The sequence below is a fragment of the Suricata suricatta genome, chromosome 1, assembly GCF_006229205.1.
Source record: "Suricata suricatta isolate VVHF042 chromosome 1, meerkat_22Aug2017_6uvM2_HiC, whole genome shotgun sequence".
NCBI classification, from domain to species: Eukaryota; Metazoa; Chordata; class Mammalia; order Carnivora; family Herpestidae; genus Suricata; species Suricata suricatta.
The window spans coordinates 190,878,014-190,902,570 of record NC_043700.1 but is presented as its reverse complement, the minus strand read 5'-3'; the positions used below and the strand labels follow the sequence as shown (position 1 = coordinate 190,902,570).

The following is a 24,557-nucleotide window of genomic DNA, read 5'->3' as shown; positions in this document are numbered from 1 at the left end:
TGTCACGCTGCACAGCTGGGCCAGGAGCGCAGGGGCGAGCAGCAGGCAGCGGGCCCGGCCTCTGCACCAGCAGAGCGGAGAGAGCACTCTGGAGGTCCCCCTGGGGCCCGAGGCAGGAGAAGGCGGGCAGGAAAGGAGCGCCAGTCCGGGGAGGAAAGGGGGGGCGCTCACCAGAACACGCGGTCTTTGGTCACGCGCTCCTGCACCAGGGTCCACTTCTTCCCCAGGTCGGACGACACGTACAGCTTTAGGGCAGAGAAGACGAACAGAAGTCCCGTCAGGCTGCGAGGAAGGAGCCTCCTCTGGGTCGGGGGCCTCTGCCCTGGACCACGGACCCCCCCATGGAGGTCGGGGGGCCCCGCCCAGCCCGGCAGGCCCTGTGCTCATGTGGGGGCACCCACCAGCCCCAGAGAAGCCGAGGGTTAGGTCCAGGGCCTCCGCAAAGAGCTGTTCTCACTCCCGGGCCAGCTGGTAGGAACCAAGAGGCCCCAGCCAGGCAGCCGTCGGAGGTGAGGCCGAGGAAGGTCCGGGAGGGGCCTGGCGGCAGCAGGAGGCCACAGCACCAGGACACTTGTGGGAGAAGGGAGCAGGGTCTGCCAAGGGCCCGCGGCAGGAATAAGGGTCGTGCGGGAGGCAACCGCGGCGGGTCCCTCCGTGCAGGCCACGGGGGACACAGGGCCCCGCACTTGGGTTTCATGCTCTGTGCTCACCTGCTTAAACTTCCTAACACACAACTTTGACCCTGAGTTTTGCAAGGACAGCAGAGCCCCGGCTCCCTCGAGGTCCCGCCTCCTCCTGGGGCAGACCCTGGGCGGCGGAGGCCGGGGGCGGGGGTCCGAGTCCGTGCCCCGCGTGTGCTCAGCCCTGAGGCAGAGCCCCGGGAGCCTGGGAGCGTCCGCACTCACTCTGCCGGGGTCCCCGGGCGCATGCAGTGTGATGTCAAATAGCTCATTTCCCATGTTGTACCAGGCCCCACAGAGCCCTCCCGGCCCCGGCTGGTAGGATGAGGCGCTTGGGCGGGGCGGGGGGCAGGTCCTGTCTGTCCCTCCCTCTGTCTCCCGCCAGCTCTGCCCACGTCAGCCCCTCTCCTGGCTCTGCGGTGAGACTGAACGCTAACCCGCCCTGGGACACGGCTACAATCAAGGTCCCAGGAACATTTTCGTTTGTGATTTTTCCAAGTCTTCCTGGCCAGCCTCCCTGCCGGCCGGTGGGGTCATGGGAACACTAAAAGCCTCCAGGCTTTTCCTGCGAGGGGGGTGGGGCGGGGGGTTATTTTACTCCCCTCTGGGCTGGGGGTGGTGGCGCGTCCCAGAGCATGGCCCCTGTGTTGTCACCCACCTGGCACCGGGGACCTGGCATGTCCCCCCTGTGCCCCTCAGTCCCCTCCATCTCCACCTGGGCCTCCTTGCCCTCTGGCTTCTAGACTCCCTGCCTCTGAGGCCACAGATTCGAGCCCCATGTTCTGGATCCTTCCACCACCCCTGGCCAACCCCCCTTGTGGCTCCTCCTTTTCTGCAGCCTCTTGATGGGACAGTCTGTGATCCCCGTGACGACAGCGAGCGTGGTCCCCTTTCTTAACAAACGTGCGGGTTTTCTCTGTGAAGCCCCTGCCATCACCGGCTTGAAGAAAATGCCCAGGGCTGTGACATTGGCCCCCAGACGAGGCTGAGTGCCTGTGAGCCCCCTCGGAGGGCAGGGCCCCCGAACCAGCGCGGACGGAGGGCTACACACAGGCGGGCAGCCCCTCGCTCCCCTCTGGGGCTCCCTCGGTGGCATGTGGGCCACCCCCACCCCTGTGTCCTCACGCGGTCGTCCCCCTGTGCCCGTCTGTGTCCTGATGCCTCTTCTTCTAAGAACACCGGCCACACTGGATCAGGTCCTGCCCAGATGACCCATGTTAGCCTAAGTACCCCTTTAAATGCCCCGTCTCCAAATGAGATCCCATCGGGGGGGCTGGGGTGAGGACACCACCCAGCCCATCACGGAAGCCGGCTTTCAACTGCCTGGACCCCTGGGGCCCCCAGCGGCACCTCTGGGAGCTTCTCCGGGTCCTCGGCCTCCCCCTCGCCGAGAGAACTCCCGCCCCTGAAGCCCAGGGCGATTTTCTGCGTCTCCTTCCAGTCCTGGCAGCTCTGCCCCCTTCCTTCCCCGCTAAAGCGTGTGCCGCCAGCTGGCACGCACCCGGCCCCGTCGGCTCCCTCCCCGCGCCCAGGACGCACTCATCCCCACTGGGTGCGCTGAGCGAACTGGCGGATTCGATTCTGGGCCAGGGGCTGCCGAACTTCTCCGGAACATTTTCATAAATACCTCTGGCTTTTCAGGCTGTGGGGTCCCTGGGGTCCCCGTGGCAATGACTCAGCGCTGCCTCTGGGACGGGAGAGCCGCCCGAGACGGGGCGTGAGCGGACAGGTGGCCTGCGTTCCAAGACTTGATGGACAAACACAGGTGCCAGGCCGCATCTGCTGACGCCTGCTCCACAGTCCGTGCTATGAAATCGTCACATTAATATTTAGAGAAAAGGGCTCTTTGGAGCGTTTTCATCCCTGGAACATGAGATTCAGGAGCACAAGGGGCTCATCCTCTGGAGTTCTGCCCGGCACGTATGCATAGGCGCTCAACGAACACCAGCGGATCAAGGGGCCGGCTGCACCGAATTCCAGCCTGGCTGCAGGCGTGGCCTTCACGGAGCCGCGGGCACCGAGCCAAGAGCTGGTCTAGCGCCACGCGTGTAACACGCACGCACACGTCACCCGGGAAGCCATGGCCCCTTCGCTGATGAGAGAACAGAAGCTCAGAGCGGCGAGTGCGCCGTCAAGGTCCGGCCGTGTCTGCTTCCGGAAGCGGCTCGCGTCTTGCGGGCCTGCGTGGAGTTCCGCAGTGGCTGAGGTGTCCCCCGGAAAGGAGGACGGGCCACCTCGGGCCCTGAGTGAGCAGCCCCTTCACCTCAGGTCTCAGTTTCTGCATCTGCGAATCGGGAGAGACCCGCTCCTCCCCTCAGCGGTGCGCGGCCATCAGCGTCAGGAGCCTGGGAGTCAGACCTCTGTGTCAGGGGACGGCCTGCCCCAGGAGGCGACGGAGCCTTTTCAGTTTGCTCCCGTGGGAGGGGACTCTAGAAGGAGCCATCAGCAGCTGCAGACAGAACATTTCCGCTCAATACAAGACAAACACCAGTAAATAAACAGACACAAACACACCAGGGACTTCCTGATTGTTCCAGTAAGCCCTGCACGCTGGTGTCTCCGTGGAATGGCCAATTTGCTCCAGGTCACTCGTCCCAGAAGGGAGCAGGGGGGGTTGGCCAGGACACATTCGCTGCCCTCACATCAACACAGGGGCTCGGAGTCAGAGCCTGGGAGGGGTGAAGGCGGGCGAGCAGGACGAGGTCGGGGAAGGCCGGGCGCCTCGTGGCATACAGGCTGGAAACTGGGAATCCAACCTGCTCGGACTCCCTTGCAGCTAGAGCTCTGGGGCACAGAAGCACTCGTGGGACAATCTGAGGGTGAACGTGGCATGGGGGCATTGTCTGCCACCTGGGGCCATGCTGCTGGCCGGCAAGGCCGCGGGGACTTGCTGCGGCGCCCGTCCTCAGCTGCAGGGGGTGGAGACAGCTGTGATGGAGTCCGCAGCTGGTTCCGCACTCCGCCGCCCGTCACTGGCTCTGCGGGTGCCACGGGGCCGGCCGGCGGCAGCAGTGACAATTCCAGATGTGTGGGTCTCCACATCGGCTGTGTGCCCTCGACCTTGGTTAAGTCCAGTAGGGCTCCCGGTGCCCCCACCATGGCTTCCTGGCACGTGAGGCCGGGGCTCCCTGGGTGGGATAGCGCTATGGCTCCTGGGAGATCCTTAGGGGTCCAGCCTGGACCCCTCCACGCCACCCAACAGTTCAGAGAGCACCCCGTTCCCCAAGCCAAAGTCTTCTTCTGCTAAAATCCCCGCCCTGAGCCCCGTCCGACACGCGGGGTCGGAGCACGCAGCAACACTCACTGACGCGTAAGATTCTCACTGCTCATGACAGTTCCTGCCTCAGAGAAGCCCGATTTCTGCCCACTTCTGAAATCTGAGGTCAGGGAGGGAGTGGGACATTGGGGCCTGGAGCCCCTGCAGGACTGTGAACCTGGGGGGGGGGCAGGGCTCCTGCCTGCCCCTCCCCCGCTGTGCTCAGCGCCGACAAAGGCAGACCCGGTTCCATGCGGCTGGCGGGTGGAAGGCGTTCAGTTCTCTTCTAACGGCTTGTGGGGTCATCTCTGTCCTGGTGACATTGTATCCAGACGTGAATGTACCTCGCGATCCGTTTGTTCCCTGCGCCTCGCTTCAGACCCTTCCTCCACCAGGAAGGCTTCCCTGATTGTTCATCTAAGGAGTCTTTTCTTCCCTGCTAAGGCTCTAGAAGGCAGTCCCGGCTCAGATTCATTTCTCACAGCGCTGGGAACCAGGAGGTTGTTGATGGAGACACAATAAAGCCTAACAGTGGGTCGATCGTGTTAGAGGGTAAGTGTCCCGGGTAAGCAGGTCCCGGGGACAAGCACACGGAGCCAGGAAGGTCAGTCTGGTGCCAGCGGTGCCGGAGAGCATGGGAAGGGGCTGCCCGGCCCTCACATCCGGAGACCCCAGGCTCCCAGGCTTGAGAGAAAAACCACAGCATCAGGCCCTCACCCAGGAAGGCTCCGGTTAGGTAACCCAGACCGCGCGGAGGTCAGTGTCCCGGCGAAGGGGGGCAGTGAAGGCAGCGGGGCAGGGCGGTCAGAGGGTGCAGGGCAGTGTGTGCTGGAGGACCCTGGGGGGAGCGTCTGGCTCTGTGTCCGTCTGCAAGTCCTTGAGGACGAACACCAGCCTTGTGGACGCCGACTTTGGCCCGTGGTGTGTGGGGAGGTGACATATTCCAGGTCAGAGCAGACATGCTAACACTACTGTGGCGGTTTTCCTGCCCCCCCTCCCCGGGCCTCTGCCCTCCGCCAGAACAGCATGACCCCAGGTGACCTCAGGTCCCTGAATTAGAGACGTGCAGAGACCTGAGTGTCCCCATTAGCCAGGAGCCATGTCTAGCCAATCCCAGCAGAGCCTGGCAGAACCCTGGCCTCCCCCCCGGGAACAAGCCAATAATGCTTGCTGCTGGGCGCCTATGAGGCGGGGGGGCTGCTTGTTACTCAGCACGGCACCAGCGGTGCCTGCCTGCTACACCGGGTCTGTCGGAATCAAGGGTCGGTGTTGTGCGGCTGCACCGCCCTCCTGCTTAGAAGTTAGAGAGCTTTGAAAACCATAAAAACCTTTAAAAAAACCACCCAAGGCTCTATTGTCATTGTCACTAATTTCCTCAAATCCCTCATTCCCTTGATAACCACCACTAAGCCATTTTTTCCCTCCCCTTCTTCTTTCCTTAGAGTTGCAAAAAAGAACCATGGAAAATAACCAAGATTTCAGCTCCATTAATTTTTCAGGGCACCATAAATTAAAGAGCAATTGCAATGCAGTCAATTTCTGCAGGAAAATAAGTCTCCGTGATTGTGCGTTAGTCTAATTACACGGAGGGTAAGTAGTGCTGGCCCAAAGGAGGGTGCCGGGAGCAAGAGGCAGCCCAGGAGACCAGGGGATTCTGGGACGCCGGGAGGTGAGGACCAGACCTGGGCAAGGAGGCCGGGTCCTCTAGAGAGCCACGGCTCAGATCAGCCGGAGTCTCCATGAGGAGGCCCGTGACGTGGGTCATCCCTCATGGAAGAAGTCCGTCCTTCACTCACGGATTGATCCAACCAATGGGTACCCTTCCATCCACCTCCACCATCAATGACCCCCAACCCCACCATCACCCACCCACCCATCCATTCATCCACATTTTCACATCCATCCATCCATCCATCCATCCATCCATCCATCCATGCAATGTTGTCAGCCAGGAGCTTGAGATAAAATGGTGTAAAAACCAGGAACGGTTTCTGCCCTCAGGAGCTCACCCAGACAGTAACGGAAGAATGTCACAGATATGCAGGTGCACCGCAATCAGCCCTGGGAAAGGGGAGCACTAGGCCTGGAGGCGGTGGAGCCGGGGGCCCACGCAGGCCTGGGGGCTGCAGAACGGACAGGTTCTGGAATGGACGGCTCCACTCCATTTGTCCCCAGACCACGCTCTGCCCTTCTCCACTCTCCTCTGCCTGGGGCTGGCCTTTGTGGGTGGGGTCCACTGCCCTGGCTGAGTGGCCTGTTCCAGGACTGGCCTCCCCCTGGGTTCCTGCTGGAGACTCTGGGAGCCTCCCCTCTGCACCGAAAGGCTGAAAATCCCCACCCCTGTGAACGGGACCTTATAGGGCAAAGAAGGACGGAGCAGTTGTGATGCACTGAGGATCTTCAAGTGGGAAGATTCTCCTGGCTTACCCGGGTGGGGCAGGGGGAGATTTCTCAGATCTCTCCCCCTGCCCCACCCCTACGAAAACAGAGCAAACACAGAGAGGAAGGCGCTGCCTTCGAAGGCGAGCATTTCCGTCACGAGCCACCAAATGCCAGAAGGTGGAAGAGGCCGGGCTCCCCCCAGAACCTCCAGAGGGAGCAAGGCCCTGCAGACACCTTGGCCCAGGGAACCCGACCTCGGGCCTCTGGGAGACCACGCTCCTGCTGTGAGCCAGCAGGTCTGGGAGCCTCAGCCTTTGCTGCTCCACGGCTCCACAGGCTCCTGCCCTGCCCGGGGCCCTCCTGCCTGGGGTCCCTTCCCTGCGGCCCCTGCCCTGAGTCTCTCCTACCCCCTGGGGCTGGAAAGAGGCCTCCACTCTATTCCCCTTGATCATCCCGGGGAGGGGCCCTTGGGTGCCTGTGGGCACAGCCCCCGAGGAGAGGACTCGGAGAAGGACGCTCCCCTCTCTCAGTGACGGTGGACACGCATCCCAGGCTGGCAGACGACCTGGCAAGGCCCCGCGTGGGAGGGTGTGGGGCTGGCACACGCAGACGGGAGGCAGAGAGGAGCAACTCCGATGAATGCCGACCGTTCTCCATCTGCCCACGCGCTTGCCTGAGCCCAGTGCACCTTCCACCTTGCCCACGTGGTTCCCGCACAGGCAGCTGACTGGGCGGGCGAGGGGGGACACCCAGACCACCCCGACCTCGGGGAGCAGGGCTCCTGGGGCCCCGTGGGGAGAAGGCTGCCGCAGCCATGACCCAGCGGTGCTCCAGCCCGGCCGCTCACCTTGCTCTCCTTGCTGTAGGCCAGCACCTTGTCCTCCTCCTTGGGGTGGAAGATCAGAGTCTCCACCGAGAAGGGGATGAGCTGCTTCTGGAAGGTGGCGCCCTCGTCCGTGCTGAGGAACAGGCTCTGGTCGCGGTCGCTGAGGGACGAGCTCACCAGGACGATCTGGAACACAAAGCCGGGAGGGCGTGAGGTCTGCCCGCTGCGCGCCGCGGGCCACAGCCATCAGGCCAGCCGCCCCTGCCCCCTCGTGGGGGCCGGTCACTCGTTGGCTCAGCCATTCACCTGCCCGGGGTGCCGGGCGGGCATCACGCAGACGGGGAGGCCCCGACAACGAGCTGGGGGTCCTGGGGGCAGCAGGAGCCAACACGTCAACCGTCATGTGGGAAGTGCGGTTTCCAGGCTGACCGGCGCCCCAAGGAGACAGCGCAGGTCGGGGGGCGCAGAGACGCAGAGAGCGGGGCCAGGTTGGGGGTGGCCCAGGGCGGTGTGCGCCGGGGCATGGGCCTCGGAGGGGAGGTGGCCGAGGGGAGACGGGCCTGGCAACGTGGCCTCACGTTGGGCCCCGATGAGAGGGCCCCGCAGGGGTCGATGGCACCCCTGGCACAGAGGTGCCCACGTCCTGCCCTCCTCACTCACAACAGGGTCTTTAGAGATACCATCGAGTGAACCATCTCAGGGTGAGATTGCCGTGGAGACCGACGCGAGGCACCACGGAGCGGCAGCACCCCCCCCCCGGAGAAGGCCACTGTGGCTGGGGGTCCCACGGAGCCTCTCTTGTCGGCCGGCTGGGGGCTGGGAAGGTGACGTGGGCACCTGGCCCCGGGAGCTGAGGCCCCCCTCCCCGGCAGATGCAGTCCCCACAGAGAAGCTGGGGGCTTCCTACCCTCAGACCTCCCAGAAACTTCTGGGCTCCTCACAACCCCAAGGAGACTGTGAGCTCCGCGGCGGGGCCCCTCCTGGACCAGCCTCCCTCCCTGCATCCTGCCTGTGCCCTGGCCACGGCCGGGGTGCCCACCACATGCGATCGCCACACCTGTCCCCTATGTCCCTGTCACCCCCCGGGCCCGGCCGAGACCTCTTCCCCGAGTCCCGGTCTGTGGGGCTCGCCGCTGACCCCCTCCCCGCCCCCCCCCTGCAGGGCCTGGGGACTCCACACACTTGTCGGGTGAATGAATGAATGAATGAACAGACACCAGGGGCTGGTGGAGGACGGGCCGGGGCCCAGTTCAGATCCCACACCTTTGTGGCCTCCATCAGGCAAGCTGGGTCGCCGTTCTTGGCCTCGTTTTCCTGGTCTGTAAAATGGGGGAAACGCTATGGCTCCGGCCGGCCTGCAGCGAAAGGCTCACACGAGTGTGTCCAGAACATCCTCATTCGAGCTCCGTGGGCAGTGATCACCTCTGCTTGGCTGACGGGGAAACTGAGGCACGGGGGGGGCGGGCGTGGTGCTGGCAAGAGGCGGGGCTCGCCTGGCCCAGATGAGCCGGCTTCCCCGGGGGAAGCCCCCCACACCCCAGCCTCCCTCCAGAGGGTGATGACTCTCGGGGGATAAATCAATAGGCTGCACAAAGAGCCCCTGTCTTTACAAACGAGAATCCGATTGCTCTTTCCAGGGGAACCCTGAGGAGCTCCGCGAGTGTGGGAACCGGTCCCCCGGGCCACGGAGCCCACCGCCCCTGCGAACGGAGGCTCTGAAGGAGGAGGGCTGGGAGCCGGTCCCTCCGAGGCCGCCGCGCTCCTGGAAGGTGGGGCAGGCTGGGTGGGAGGCGTTCCTCCTGGGGTGGTTCCGGCAGGAGGAGCCGAGGGGGGCGGCCGGGAGCCACCGCCACGTGGACTGTTTCCAGGCCACATTCAGTGACAAGGGAGTGGGGTCCCCAAGGAAGCGGCAGAGTAGACAAGTCCTCTGGACCGCACACGGGCCGGAGGGCGAGCAAGCGCGTGGTGCTCCGCCCGTGGCAGCTGGAGAGGCTGAGCGTGGCTGCGTGGGAGGACGCACAGCGTAAAAACGGGATCATCATCCAGCCCAAGAAAACGGGGCGACATGAACGGGACTTGAGGGCGCGTGCGACGTGAGGAAAGCCGGAGAGAGACCTCCCGACACGCTGTGACCTCACTTACAGGTGGGATCTTAACCACAAAAACACGGGCCGCCGGGGGGGCGGGGGGCTCGGTTCAGGAAGCGTCCGGCTTCGGCCCAGGCCACGATCTTAGGTTCCCGGGTTGGAGCCCCGCGTCGGGCTCTGTGCCGACAGCTCAGAGCCTGGAGCTGCTCCAGATTCTGTCTCCATCTCTCGCTCTTTACGTTTGCAGAAAGGTTGCAGAGAGAGCACCAAAGGTCCGGTCAGGTCCCTGCCCTGTGTCTCCATTTGTACCAGACGTTTGTCCCTGCCCAGGGGCCCGCGTCCGCACACACGCGGCATCGGATCGACTCGCCGCCATCTACCGACTTCCCCCCAAGAACGGCGTTTCCGGTCCAGGACCCACAAGACGTTCAGTCCTCGAGTCTCCTTGAGACCCTCTGGGCCCCGATTTTCTGACTTTTCCTGGTTTTTCACGACCTTGATAGTTTTTTAAAAATGTTTTTTATTTATTTTTGCGACAGAGAGAGACAGTTCAAGCAGGGGAGGGTCAGAGAGAAAGGGAGACACAGAATCTGAAGCTGCTCCAGGCTCTGAGCTGTCAGCACAGAGCCCGAAGTGGGGCTTGAACCCACGAACCTGAGATCATGACCTGAGCTGAAGCCGGACGCTTAACCGACGGAGCCCCCAGGCGCCCCGTGACCTCGACAGTTTGGAGGAGTCGGGTACTCCGCAGGCTGCCTCTTAGATCTCAGCTTGTCTGCGGTTTCCTCACGGTGACCCTGGGGTCACAGGTCTCTGGGAGGAAGGGCACGGAGGTGAGGACCCCCCCTAACGCAGCGGGTCCAGAGCGCACACCATCGAGGGGACCTCTGGCCGCCCTGCTGGGCTTGCTGGCCACGTGGCCACTACTGACTGCAACTCATTTTCTCATCGCGTCCATGCCGTCCCTTTGGAGGACGTCCCCAGGCACAGCCTGCGTCTGCCCAGGGACTGCAGCTCCCTCCTCGAGGGCAGAGGAGTTGTTTGTGTGCATTCCAGAGAATTCTTCTGCTGGGAGAAGGGTCTCTTCTCTGCCTTTGCTTATTCAATCACTTATTTACATCACTATGAGCTCATGAATATTTATGCGAGACTCTGAGTTGTAATTCAATGCTCTACTGTTATTTTTTTGCTCAAATGCTCCAGCTCTGGCTTCGGAAGTCTGCGCCTCCCTTGCCCTAAAGCCTGCTTCCAGAGGATTCCAGAGGGTCCGTGCTGCGCCTGCTCCCTGGGTAATCAGGAGAGACACAAATCACCCACATCTCTTACCCTCTTAGTGGAGACGGCTTGGTTCACTCAACATCGGCCCAAAGCGCCGGCCACACTCTGTGTCCCCCCCACTCCCGGGCAGCGACCCACACCTCCGGCTGCCTCGGGGCCAGGAACCCCAAATTTCAGTCATTGAAGTGCTTTCTCTTGTTTCTAACTGTTCTTACGAGGCAGCTCTGGACTTGTTCCCCTCCCCCCGCGGTCGCGGTCCTGGACGCGGGGACAGCGACTTCGCTCCCATCTTGCGGCTGGCAGCAGCGCAGGCCCGACAAGGCGCCGCCCGCGAACCGGTGCCGATGGATGCGGAACGCACACGCGGACGCAGAGGTCCATCCCAACGTGTGGCTCCCGGGGAACTGTCTGCGGCTTTTCTCCACCAGGAGGAACACAGTCCTTGGATCTTTAAGAAGCCCGGAGACCCGACGTCCGGGACCACCTCATTCACTTATTTATTTTTCTCCATTGTTCAAAGCTTCGTACGTCGCTGAAGTCTCCTTCCTTCATGCATCCGTTCCTTCATCCGTTCCTTCATCCTTCCAGTTGCCAAAACGGCAGAATCAAGCAAAGGTCTGGGCAGGCCCAGGGCTTCGAGGCAGCAGAGCAGGGGGAAAGTGGCAGCCAGGGGCAGGGCAAACAGGAGGGCTTCCTGGAGGAGGTGATACCCAGATGCGCCCTGAAGAACGGCGGGAGTTCAACCGGCAGACCCAGGGGAGGGTGTGCCCGTCAGAGGGGGCGTGATGACTGCAGGTGAGGGCCCCGGCCTGCCTCCTGCCCTGGCCTCGGGCTCCGGGCGGCAGGGATTTCAGACCGCTGGGGCGCTCCTCACGTCGCTGAGCCGGCTCACATCTTGAGCACCTTCCGTGCGCTGCTCCCGGGGCTGGGGTGCACAGTGGGACCAGGACAGCCTCAACCTCGTCCCTGACAACTCAGACTCACATCTGACAATTTCCAAATGACGCCAAGATCCCCAAGCGGTAAAATGAAAAGAGCTTGACATTTTCTGAGCCCCTGGTTCCGGGCCACGTAATAAAGCTGGATACGTCTCGTTTCGATTTGGTGTCCCTGCTCTGCCGATGCCCCCGGCATGCATTCAGCCTGCCTTCATGATAGGACACATTTCCCATCACTTGTCGAACACCTCCTCATCCACGGAGGCGCATTTCAAACATCACCTCCTCCAGGAAGCCTTCCAGGATACATATCCTCCAACAGAGCTCCTCTAACCCCTCCTTGGCCCCTTCCTCCAGCATCTTGTGCATTCATTAGCTCCAGCCCAACATCCCCAGTGTCCTTCGCTTTGTGAGTCTGCCTTTCCATTTGGTCGGAGCCTATGTCTTGTATCTCCAGCCCGGAGGACTGGGCCAGGCGCCGAGGGAGCACCAGGTTCCAGTAACTCCCCGCACGAGTTAGGGCCCTGGGTACGGCTCACCCCTCCATCGCAGCCCTGCCTGTGGCGGCACCAAGGTGGGGAAAGAAGCGGAGGAAGCAGTTCTGGCCGGGGCCCCAGCAATCTGGATCGGGGGCTATTTTCAGCCTCCTAGCGGGACAAGAAAGCCAGGAAAGATGGGGGCAGGGAAAGCGCCGCCAAGGAGAGGATTATTGGGACAAAGGAAACAAATCGATTAGCATCGTGCAGAGTGGAGGCTGGCAGATTGCTCTTCCAAATTGGGAACCAGACTATTTTCAGTGGTGTATTTTTACTGCCTTCTATTCCGGAGAAGCATATGGTACCTGCTCTAGGTTCTGGGGTCCCGGAGCCTGGGTGTTTCAAACTCGGAGGCCACATGTTATAGACAAATGTGGGCCATGTTCAAAGGATGAGCGGCCCATCTGAGCACAAGTCCCAGGCCTGGTGACATAATTTGCGGGACCCACACAAGGTGCAAATGGGGGGCCCCTTGTTCAAAAAGAATTAAGAGTTTCAGGGCACCTGGGCAGCTCAGTCCGTTGAGCATCTGACTCTTGGTTTCAGCTCAGGTCATGATTTCACGGCTTGTGAGATCGAGCCCCGCGTCAGGCTCTGCTCTGACAGCAGGAGCCTGCTTGGGATTCTCTCTCCACCCCTCTGCCCCTGCCCTGATAATGCACACGCTCTCACTCGCTCTCTCTCAAAACTAAATCAACATTTATGAAAAGAATTTTAAGACAGTAGCAGGCGAGAATTAAACCAAGCGCTAGGTCCTCCACGATGGCCCAGGTCACACACACCAGAAGTCCATCCCCATCGCCCCAAAACTATTCAGCTACTAAACTCTGGGACCCGTAGCCCCCACATCACTGGGTCCCGCGAGGAGTGCGCTGTCTTGGCCCCATCCAGACCTGCTGGATCAGACTCCGCGTTTGCTCAAAGTCCCTGGGGGCCCCGAGCTCCCTCGGGTGGGGGCCTGCTTTAGACCGCAGCTCCCGCCGGTAGTCAGCCCTGAGCCTGCTCTCCGCGTGCCTCCGGGTGCCCTGGCCGACCCCGCCGCCGCTCCCCACCAGCGACAATGATGTAACCCCCCCCCCCCGCCCCGGCACCGGCCCGTCCCCAGGGTTCTGTCACTCACGGCCCCACCGCAGCCTCTGACGTGTGCTCTCTGATGCTTCTCCGCGGTGTGGAGAGAAGGCGGACGGCAGCCCCAGGAAGCCAGCGAGCCCACAGCACAAGCATGGGGGTCGGGGACAGCGCGGGCTCGGGAGGCACGTGGAGCTGGGCGTCAGGCTGCGGCTGCCCCGCTGAGCTGTGCAGCCTTGGGGAAGCTACTTCACCTCTCTGAGCCCCAGTGCCGTCCTCTATAAACTGAAGAGAAAATTCCCTACGGCAGAAGTGATCAGAAGAGACCGTGCCTGGGGCAGAGCTGGCACCTGATAACTGGGCGCCAGAAGGACGCCGCACAGGATAACTGGGTCCATCACGGCAGGGTTTTTAGCAAGTTCACCAAGCACCATTCTGAGTCAGGGTCACGTTGTGGAGATGGGTCACAGCTGGTGAGAGGGACGGGAAGCCTATGGCCCCCTGCACTGTGAGATCCCAGGACAGACGTGGGCAGAGGGCAGAGAAGTGCCCCGGGGGGTGACTCCTGTCTCTGGGGTGCGAGCAAGGGCACGGCCGGAGAGGCCAAGTGCCTTGGGGAAAGTCCCACTGCTGGCCAGGGTCCAAGGCCTCTTCTGTCCCTACATCCCCATCTGCATCAGTGGGACACATTCTGGCCGGTCACGTGGCAGCACCTGTCCAGGAAGTAGCAATGGACACCAGGCCCCTGTCCCAGTGGACTTGGGAGGGGTTAGAGACACCTCCGCCTTCAGGGGCTGCTCCGAGTGGTTTCCAGGAGTCTGCAGGTCGGTCCAGGGCTGTGGGGATGGAATTCTGGCCATGTAAAGATGCAGGGTAGGGCAGGGAGGGGAGGGGGTAGGCCAGGGAGGGGAGGGGGGCTTTCCGTTCCTCTCCATCCTTCTCCCACCTCCCCCCTTAACTGACTCATTCAGCCGCACATCAGGCCCCTGCCGCCAGGGAGCTCACCGAAGACAGAGGAAGGCATTTAATGGTGGGAGGAGTAAACCGGTGCGGGGGACCCCTGAGGAGGGGGCCCTCACCCAGGCTGGACTGGAGCAGAGGAGAGGCCTCTGGAAGTTTCTAAAGAGATGCAGGCTGCAGACGCCCCACTGGGACCCTTTGACAGGAGCCTGCGCCTCCCAGCTGGCCTGGCCCACTCCCTGCTTGCACCTGCCGGCCTGCCCCGCCCGCCCCCCCCCCCCACCGTTGGAACCGCGTGTGGCCCCACCCTGCCCCACTCGGGCCACCAGGTCGCCCTCCCTGGGCCCCGGCTTCCCACATCAGGGTTCCGGGTCCGTCTCCTCCTCACGGCATGGCTGTCACTACCCCCAGCTCCCGAAGCTCCAAGTTATAACAGGAAACAAACAGCACCCAGAAACTCCTTCTCGCCTCTGCTAGAGCTCCATTTGAGATCTCCGGTCTCCATTCAGACGCCCGACGAGGAGAGGATGTTTTATTTTAGTCTGCCCCTCCCCGTGTCGCCCTAAAAGGGCCCCCACCCCCGTCCCTGGGATCGGTGTCTCCCATGTAAAATCGCCCGTCGCCCAGTCTATTCCTGGCAGGACAGCTGTGCCCAGCTGGGAGACACAGGCCCCTCGGCTTTGACTCCAGGGGAGGCAGACAGCGGGGACAAGTCAGTACGGAACCCACCCTCCGGTCTTAAATTAGCAGCTGTGCCAGCGTCTGCGCCTGGGTGACTCATGCTGGGCAAAAATAACTCTCCCACGGCCGCCTCAGTCCGTGGGCGGATGCATCCTGGGGGGGGGACACTCAGACCCCCCCCCCAAGTTGTCAGAGCGATCACACCACACCACGCTGTCAGGCTGGGTGACCACGGGCACAGACGAGGTCATGGCAGCCCACGTGCGGCAGCCCGGCCATCCCTGTGTTCCGTGACCTCAGGCCACTCACTCTCCAAGACTCTACCTTAGAGTCGGTAATCTCTTCCGTGCTGAGATTCCAAACTAGGAAACTGTTGGAAAAATACAAGGGCTCCTCATTATTTTTGTGCTTTCTTAAAAGAGATACGTTATCGGAAAAGCCATGGATTCAGATGAATTCAGACGAGTTGGTATAAATACAAGTCGGCGCTATCATGTCGTTGCCCGTGCTCCTGGGTATGGCACTCACGACCCGGGCCCATGACCTCGCCCTGTGGACCTCGCAGCCGCATGGGCGGAGTCCCAGTCCCCCAAACACCTGCAGTGGCCTCATGCTCAGCTTTAGAATGCTCCCGGCCCTGCCCAGCCCCCCTTGGCTGTCGTGGAGGCTGAGGCCTGGGGCAGACCGGAGGCGGACGTGGAGGCTGGGCGGTCGTCCAGGTGAGACGACTCGGGGACGATGCCCCCTGACGCCGCAGAGGACAGCGCGGACTCCGACAGCGCAGAGCTGGGGCGCAGTGGGTGGGTGCGGGATGGACAGAACCGGGAAGTGTGGCAAGCCGCCCGCGCTTGGGCCCTGCTGATGGAGGTGCGGACACGGAGGTGTGGTGTGGTCGGGGGAGCCTGTCGTGGGAGCTGTGGTTCCCGGAGGGACTCCCGGGGCCCTGACATATGGGGTGAGCCGAGCTCCCTGGAAATGTGCACTGGAGGCAGGTATGTGGAAGTCACGTGCACACACACGGGGCTGGGGTCCTGGGAGCGGAGGAGCGCCCCCCCCCAAGGATGGTGAGAGTGAGACTCGCTCGAGTGGGGCGGGGCCAGAGCCCCAAGAGGCGGAGCCCCTGAGGAGGGGGCGGGGCACCTGCGGGCCAACAAGGGGAGACCCTCCGCAGTCCCCCCCAACTCCCCGCGCACCTCCCTGCGGGGAGGAGATGTGCACAGACGCAGACCCCCACCCCTCCCTCGCCGGCTCTGCCACCCTGGGCCCTTCCAGCCGGGCTCGGACCCTAGACGGCAGGCCTACAGCTCCGCTCCGTGTCCACCTTCCTCCTGGGGCGGGGCCCCTCCCGAGCACCCGCCCGGCAGGCCCTGCCGCCAGTTTCCCTGGGGTCTTAAAAGCAATTATTACACTCTCCGGAAACACGTGTTCACACTATTTTTACACACTTCGGCAAACACACACCACTTACCACCGGGGTACCGCCTTGAGCACACCGGTGCGGGGCGTGGCCACCGTCAGGGTCACGGTCTCGGGCAGCCACCGCCGCCACCCGCCAGCCGTCCCGCAGCGTTGCTCCCTTCCCAAGCTGACCCCCAGGCTCCGCAGCCTGCACCTCCCGGCCCCGAGCCCCGCCCGCCATGGCGTCGCCCTGCCTCCGCGGTGCAGAGCTCTGCTGCTCCAATGCACCGGAGCCTGGTGTCCGGCTAATGTTTACCATAGGAGGGGGCGGGCGTCGGGTCGGTGCGGTTGTCGCCCCCGAAGCCCGTGTCCCCACCCAGGGGCCGGAGGCGCGAGACCACGTCCCCTAGCTTCCCATAGGTTCTGCTAAGAGCGGCCACCCGCAAGCGCCAACGGGGACAAGTGGGGGACAACACGTGGCCCGGCGCCTTGCACGGGTGGGGGCGGGGCGGCACCCTCAGGCACCCCCGGCGCCGTCGCAGCAGGCACTGAGATGCCCCGCCTCCTGTGGGTGCCCCTGTCTGACCCACCCACGGCCCCCACCAGTCCACATACCACAGGCTTCCCGACCAGCCCCGACCTGTGGAAGTTTCTGGAACTATTCCACCCGATCCGGGGTGCTGACCTCGGTCCCTTCTCCGGCCAACCGCTGGCATGCCTCAATTCGGGCCACCGTGTCTTCAGAAACTTGGTTTGGCTGTGATGTTCATCTGTCACCTTCCAGGACCCCCTGAGGCAGCTCCTGAGTGAGGGGGTGCTTGGTTCTCCAACTAAAGTACTAGTACACTTTCTGGGGCGCCTGGGTGGCTCTGAGTCCACCTCTTGATTTCGGCTCAGGTCGTGACCCCAGGGTCATGAGATCGAGCTCCACATTGGGCTCTGCTTGGGATTCTCTCTGTCTCTCTCTCTCTCAAATAAATGAAAAAAATACTAACAAAATTTCTTGGCCAACCATGAATGGGGGCAGGACTAAGATGGAGAGACCTCTCCACCTTCGTTCTAAACAAAGCTCCTAAAACAAACCTGGGAAACGGCCAGCCCCCCACCCCCCCGCTCACCCCCCATTGGTACTGGAGTCCAACTCCTGGGGGCTCAGGGGGTGGGCGGCTGCACTGCATCCCCCCCAGAGCAGGAGTGTTTGTGGGGGGATGCCCGCCCCTGCCTGCCCTCGGCTGGGCCAGGGAGTTTGTAAGGACCTCTGGAGGAGAAAGGTCCAGAGAAATACGCCCGAAGGCGCCCAGGAGATGGGAGGGGGAGGTGCGCACGACAGATCCCTGTTGCTCCTTCATTGATTCGGTCAAGACAGGTTTTCTTGCACCAGGGCCTGGTAAGTGCGCGCAGACAGGTCAGACAGGAAGGGCGACCCCCCTCCTGGGGCCTTGCATCCTGGGGGGGGGGCGGGGAGACAGGTGCTGTTCCAGAGAGCGGGAAGAATCAGGGGACACAGCGGCCAGAAGTAGGTGCAGAAACTCACATACGTGGCTCCCCACCTTCCACGCAGGCATGCCCCAAAAGACACGCTTAACTCTGCATTCGCATGCAGAAAAGATGAATAGAACTGTCCAGAAGGCTAAACACATTTCAATTCCAGCTGAGGGGACTCTGGTGTTTTTCTTTCTCAGCGTGGGCTTCTGGTTCATCCCCGGCCAGTAATGCGTGGCCCACCTCGGGGCACCGGAGCGAGCCTGCGGAAGGGGCCGGGTCGCTCTAAGATGAGAACGTGTTCAGTGCAGGATCAGAGAAAGACTATACATAGTGTGTTTTTATGAAGAGAGGAGTTTGCTTGTGAACAAAGGCCTAAGAATGAGAATGTATGGGGGCACCTGGGGGGCTCAGCTGGTTAAGAGTCCGACTTCGGCTCAGGTCACGATCTTGCGGTTCGTGGGTTCGAGCCCCACATCAGGCTCTGTGCTGACAGCTCGGAGTCTGGAGCCTGCTTTGGACTCTGTGTCTCCCTCTCTCTCTGCCCCTCTCCCACTCATTTTCTCTCTCTCTCTCTCTCAAAAAATAATAAAAAAAAGAGTGTACATTCAGTTCTCTATTGAGTAGACAAGGAGAAATTTTTTTAAAAATGAAGGTTTATTTCTAGATGATCTATGTACAGTGATTAATATTTTTAATTCAACTGTATTTCCTTCCCTCTTTTCATCCTTCCTTCCTTCATCCATCAGTCTGTCCATCATGCCTCCATCCCTTATGCATCCAGCCAGCCTTCCTCCCTTCCTTCCCTTCCCTTTCCTTCCTTCCACTTTCTCTCCCTCCTTCCTTCCACCATCCGTCCATCTGCCCATCCGTCTAGCCATCCCCCACCACTCACCTCGCCATCTCTCCCTCCCTCCTCTGCCATCATGCACCCATGAACCGCCCATCTTGCATCCCCCCACCCATCCTGCACCCATGAGCCCACTGACGAGTCCCTGGGGAGGGATGCAGCCCTCACCAGGAGGGGAGCCCTGTGCACGCTGAGCCCAGTGCACGTTTCAGTCACGGGCTGCAATCATCACCGAACCCACCCTCCTTGGGGTCACCAGTGGCTCACGGGTCCTGTCTTGTGTCTGCACAGACCTGAGAGGGAGGGTCGGACCATAAGAGGGAAATCACGTTTGCTGGGGACCCACCGTGTGCCCACCCTGCGCTGGGCGCCGGCACACGGGTTCTCATGATTTTGTCCAGCAGCGACGGGGCGGGAGATGTTTTGTCTCTGATCTGCAGACAGAACCCCCAAGCGGGGAGGGGACAATGACCCGCGCAGGCCCACAGAGCCCGAGAGCCGAGCACCCGCACACCCCTGCCTGATGCCGCCCGCCTAGCCCTGCCTCTGAGTCAAGGCTTGAACTGACAGGCATCCAACACGATTCGGTAAAACGTCCACGCGAACGCCGTCATGCAGTGGATTGTCAGGCATGGGCTGGCTCGGTTTTAATTACTGGCCTGCCAATCACTCAGTGCTGGAAACACCCCCAGGACCATTTGTAAACCTAACGGAGAGGCAGACCTTTTCCCTTCGGCCAGAGGCTGGCTCGGAATACCGCGTGTCCGATCGATAGTAACCAGATGAGGCAAACATATTTCAGGCCACAAAAAAACAGCTCATCACCAATATTTTACAGCCTTGATTTATTAATACACTTGTCCGTGGCCTCATGAAACGAGAGGCCCCCGGCGCCCCTCCCCCGTAATCACTGACGATCTGTGTTCTCTGAGGCTTTGGGGTGAAAACGGTTTAGCGGTGTTTGGTTTGGCTGCCTGAAGACACTGTTCGGACGAAGCTAAAAGCCTGCTTGCCGGGCGGCGGGCGGCGGGCGGCTGATTCCGCGGAGTGACTGGGTCTGGATCCTGCCCGGATCAGGGCGGCTGGGTTTGCCATGTACCGTCACGTCGGTGAGCACTCCGTGCGTTTCCCTGCCCCCTCGCCGGCGGTAGAGAGCGAGAGACGTAGGTCAGGACCTGCTGCGCCTTTTCGGCAGTGGCTCGGGCAGCCCCCGGCTTTCGGAAATACCAGCGGAATATCAGAAGGCTTGCTCTTCAGACATTTGAGAACAGAGACCAAAACATCCCTGCCACTGACGGTCAAGTCCCACCAGCGTCAAACTAGCAGCCACCGTCGTCCCCTTCCCTCGAGGTGGTGGGATGACCAAGGCCACGGTCATTGGTGCCAGGGCTGCTGAGGTTCTGGGGCCACAGACTCAAGTGAGGACAGAGCTGAAGGCCTCCTCTGGGTGAAGAACTTGAACCTTCAGCTGGCTCAGCCCCGTCAAGGTCTTGGAGCCGCATCACCTTGAACCACAGCTCACCTGAACGAGGCACAGCCGCATGACGTAGAGTAGGTAACGGCATCGGTCATAAAATGACTGTACGTAGCATTTATTGAGCACTTACTGTGTACCATGTAGTTTGACAGCCCTCCAGCGAGGTAACCATTGAACAATGTGGGGGGCCGTCTAGGAGGGCACAGGCACCACCAGAGCGAGAGGGAGACGGGTCAGGAGCAGGGGGAGGATGAGGAGTCCCCGGGGGCAGGGAGAGCGATGCAGGAGGTGGAAAGGTGACCTGCAGGACTGGGTGCCCAGTGTGTGAGGCAGCCCCCAGCCTGCAGCGTCAAGAGGAAAGCAGGGAACCAAATGGACCTGGCATCGTCCGCCGCTGGGGACGCAGGAGTGAGCAGGAGGGCGCGGAGAGGACCAGATGGCAGGGCCAGGGATGCCACGGGCCAGGGGCAGTGGCACCGATTGTCAAGGGTGGGCACTGGCGTCCTGGGTACCACCGATCATCAAAGGTGGGGGACTGGTGTCCCCGGGCCTCACTGATCCTCAGGGGTGGGCATTGGTGTCCCTGGGGAGGGATGGGGTGAGGGATAGCGTCTTCTTCCATCCCTTCTTTCGGTCCTCGTAGCCACATGTCATCAGTCACCAGCGAGTCCTGTGGCTTCTACTCCTGAGGGCCAGGAGTGGCCCTGGGGCAGAGCGGCGCCTTCTGAGCGGCAGGTGCACTGAACACCCACAGCGATAATCGGAGAGCTGAGTGCCCTCCTTTGTCATTCCTCCTCATCCTGCACCGCAAATGAGTGGCGATTCAATTACAGTTCTTGGGGAAAGAGCTCTGCAGACTTCCCGAGGGTCTCAGCGGTCACGTGGAGGCGGATGTGAACCAAGGCTCTGGGTTCGGCAGGGCCGATCAGTGTCTATGTCCCCAGATGGAGGAGTGTGGACAAGCAAGGCAGAGGCCGGCTGGGCACAGACCAGAGGAGGAGCCGGCGGGAGCAGCCTCCTCCTGTCACTCAGGACACGGGGACACCCACAAATAGGTGGCTGGGGTGCCAGCCAGACCAGCACACTTTCTGATGCTGGAACTGCTACAACAGTATCCCTGCCCCTCTGCTTGGATGCCTCCCGTGATGGGGGGCTCCTTACCTCACTGACCACAAGAGTGCTTTTCTTTATAAAAAAGTTCAACCCTCCGAGGCACAGAAAAAAGGGCTGTGGAATCAGGCACGTCTACACTGAATTCTGGCCGTGCACATACAACAGTGTGACCCTGATGCACTTCGGCGATCCTGGGAGCCTAGATCCCACCTTTGAGAAGGAGGGGGAGGCCACCCACCCTCCTCGCTCCCCTCTCTGCTCCCTCACTTCTGCCAAGCGTCAGGTGGAGGTGAGGGATAGGAGGAGGTCCGGGCAGCCTGGGGAGGAGCACCGTGACCCCTGGCCCTCCTCCATGGCTGCTCTGTAGGCACGCCCCCTCCTGGGAGCCCACCTGGGTGAGGGCTGCACCCTGCCGCAGGATGTGGGCATTTCTGGACTCTACTCGGACCAGGATGCCATTAAAACCCCACCCCGTCCCGATTCACTGGTGAATAACGCACACTTGCTGTGACGGCGGGCAGAGCCACCGAGCGGGCAGCCATCATGGCAGTGACACGGGTCGCGGTGGTGACAACGACAAACAGCTCTCACAGAACAGGAAGACCATGGGGAGGGCGCTCACTCAGGGCAGACGCTTCGTGCCCACTCACTCCGCTGCTCCCGCTGTTACCCAGCCGTCCTGAGAGGTGAGCGCCTTGCCCGCAGGTCCTCAGCTCCGAGGAGGCGGAGCCTGGACGGGAGGCTCCAGGCCCCGCCCCCAGGCAGCCTTTCTGTGATCTGCGTTATGGATCGGGTTTCTGTGCACGATGTTGTTTGGCAAAAGGGTTTGATGTTAAAGAGCATGTTTCACCACGTTTGATTTTATCCCATCACCTGCCCCCCAACACACACAAGCACACACACACACACACACACATGCACACATGCACGCACACACACGCTCGCACACGCTCACGCACAGGCACACACGCACACACACACATGCACACTCACACACACGCACGCTGCATTTTGCAAACGGGGCGAGAGTGTGAAAGGGCGGTGTCTAGAGACCCAAGGAGAAATGTCCTCAGCTCCTGTGGACGGATCAGCCCGTGGGCCGGTTCTGAGCGGGCCAACGGGGCACTTCCCCTCCAGCCCCCTGCCCCCGCCAGGGCAGACAGAACCGCCCCCCCCGTAGAGGAGGGGCCTGAGGCTTACGGAGGACACGGGTGTCCCCTCCTGATGCAGCCAGACTGGATGGGACCCAGGTCTGTGTGCCTGTCGCACTCACAGCCTGTCGTCTCCCCTCTCTGCCCCTTGGTGGTGAACTCACCGTGGGGGAGGCAGACGGGCAGACCAGAGGGATGGAGGTGGGCCGCTCGGGGTGGTCTGGAATCTCCCGGGAGGGGCCGTCCTCTTGCCCAAGGATCAGGAGAGCGGGGGAGACCGGCCTGCCTGGCCACGGAGCAGGGGGAAGGGACCCTGCTGTGGGACCCTCAGGCCTGGTCCTTCCACTTACCGACTCCCCACCCCGGCCAGCACTTCAGTTTCTAATCGGTGAGAAAATAGCTCTGCTGCGGCGATCCGCAGGCCGAACTCCAGAGGCCAAGACAAGCCCGGCTTTGTCCTGGCATTGAGCACCGGACACTTCGGCCTCCTGGCTGATGCTCCCCAGCCCCCCACGCGGTGGCTGTCAGCCACCGTCTCCTGGCCGCCCTTCCCCAGAGAACTGCCCTCGGCTGCCCGGAGCCTCTTGTCTGGGCAGTTATACCCCCCCCGCCCCGGTGGTCCATCGACAGTGCTTGGTGAGGAGGGCGGGAAGGCTGGCCTCCTTGCCTCAGAGGGACAACTCTGGTTTGTGGTCCTGAACGTGGGGCAGATCAGATCCAGGTCTGACTCTGCCTGAGAGCACATCCTTCCTCAGCTGCTCTTTCCCTCGGGTTCCTCCTGAGTATTTACTCTCAGTACCTCAGCTGCACCAAATCCTTGCCTCAGGCTCTGCTTCTGGGGAACCTGACCGAAGGCTGCTTCCTTTGCTCAAAGCAGGCATCTCCCCGGGTAGTGGGAAGGTCCCAAAGAGCAGAGACTCTGGCTGCCTCGGCCATTCTGTGTCCCGAGGGTCTGGGACGTGGCAGGTAGGACTCCGTGGTACACACCGTGGGAATGGATGAGGACCCACTGGGAAAACCTGGCTCATAAAAGGCTCGGAAAGCACTGGAGACTAGCAGACATCCAAAGAGCCAGGTCATGTGAGAACGCACAACTTTGTTCTCAGCAAAAGTCCAGCCCATTTGTCTCATGTTTTAAAGACCAAGGAAAATAATACATAGTGATGTTTGAGGGGTGTGGGGGGAGGCTGATCTGGGAAAGTGAGTGATCCCATCTTGTTCTTTTCTGGCAGGATCAAAACTTGCAACAGCAAAAGAGGTACCAGGGCTGAGAAATGCCCAGTGGTCCCCAGCCCAGGACACAGAAGAGGAGGGAGGGGACAGGAGCCGGCGAGAGACATACAGACGCCTGGGTGCCGGGGACGGTGGGGGAAGGGCCCGCGAAATCCACACCAAGACTGCTTTTTATTGGGCGATACCTGGATGTGCTTTAAATCACACCGAGGTGCACGCGGGTGCACAGACATCAGCGCAGGTGCGCGTGCGTGCACACACGGACGTTCCTAGAAGCAGCCCCAACCCCAGTGCGTTACAAGGGAGGAGTATCAGGTATCGGCCTGACGCTCGTTCTTGGTGGAGCCTCTAGACCCCTTAGGAGAGCAGACAGGGAGTCCGCAGACTTGGTGGCTGGTACACAGGGACGGATGTCACCCAGTCCGAATGCCTTACTTACTGTCCGGGACACTAGCATCCAAGGAGGGAGAGCCACCTCTCCACGGTCCACAGTCCCCAGGGGCCGAGCCGGGACCCTGGCTGCCTAACACTGATGCCAGGACGGAGACCCCTCCCCATAGGAGCCTCTCCCTCCCGTCCCTGAGCAGGGGCTAAGGAGGTGGCCAGTCCGAGTGAGGTGTCGCTGCCAGAAGGCTTCTGGGCTGTCACCTCCCTCTGGAGAGTTCTGAGTGCAGCGTGTGTCTGAGTCATGACATCCGGGTGTCTTGGGGACAGCAGCAAATCTAAGAGTGGAGCCCGGGGGACAGCAGGCTTGGCAGGTTAACTCGTGTGTGTCCGTGGTGTGTGAAACCGTGGGACTGGGGAGGGTCATGAAGAGCGGGAGAGGTCTGAGCTAGGAAGGTGAGGCAGACCAGAGTAAAACCGATTCTCCCCTCTTTACAGGCGAGGAAACTGAGCTCAAAAAATAGACTCATCCCCAGAAACACAGCCAGGGAGGGTGGACCCAGATTTTGAGCTCAAGGTTCTTGATCTTGAACTTCGGAACTAAAAGTGTTGCCTAGAAGATCCTTCCCTCTCACACATGGATCATTCAAAGGCCACCCCGAATGTCTCCTCTTCTATGAAACTCTTCCTGTTCCATTATGGTGGTCAACCCCCATCACAGCCCCGTGGGAGTTGACACACAACTCCACTTTGAACTTATTCCGCTGCAGGTGAGTC

The 24,557-nt window shown here is 61.5% G+C and overlaps 1 protein-coding gene across 1 annotated transcript in view; it reads right to left on the bottom strand.

The window, feature by feature from the left end:
• SORCS2 (sortilin related VPS10 domain containing receptor 2) overlaps positions 1 to 24,557 on the bottom strand; it is a 367,218-nt gene that overhangs the window by 62,049 nt on the left and 280,612 nt on the right. Inside the window, 2 exon segments of the mRNA XM_029952530.1 lie at positions 172 to 245; positions 7,166 to 7,330. Of these exon segments, the coding sequence (XP_029808390.1) occupies positions 172 to 245; positions 7,166 to 7,330 (239 nt within the window).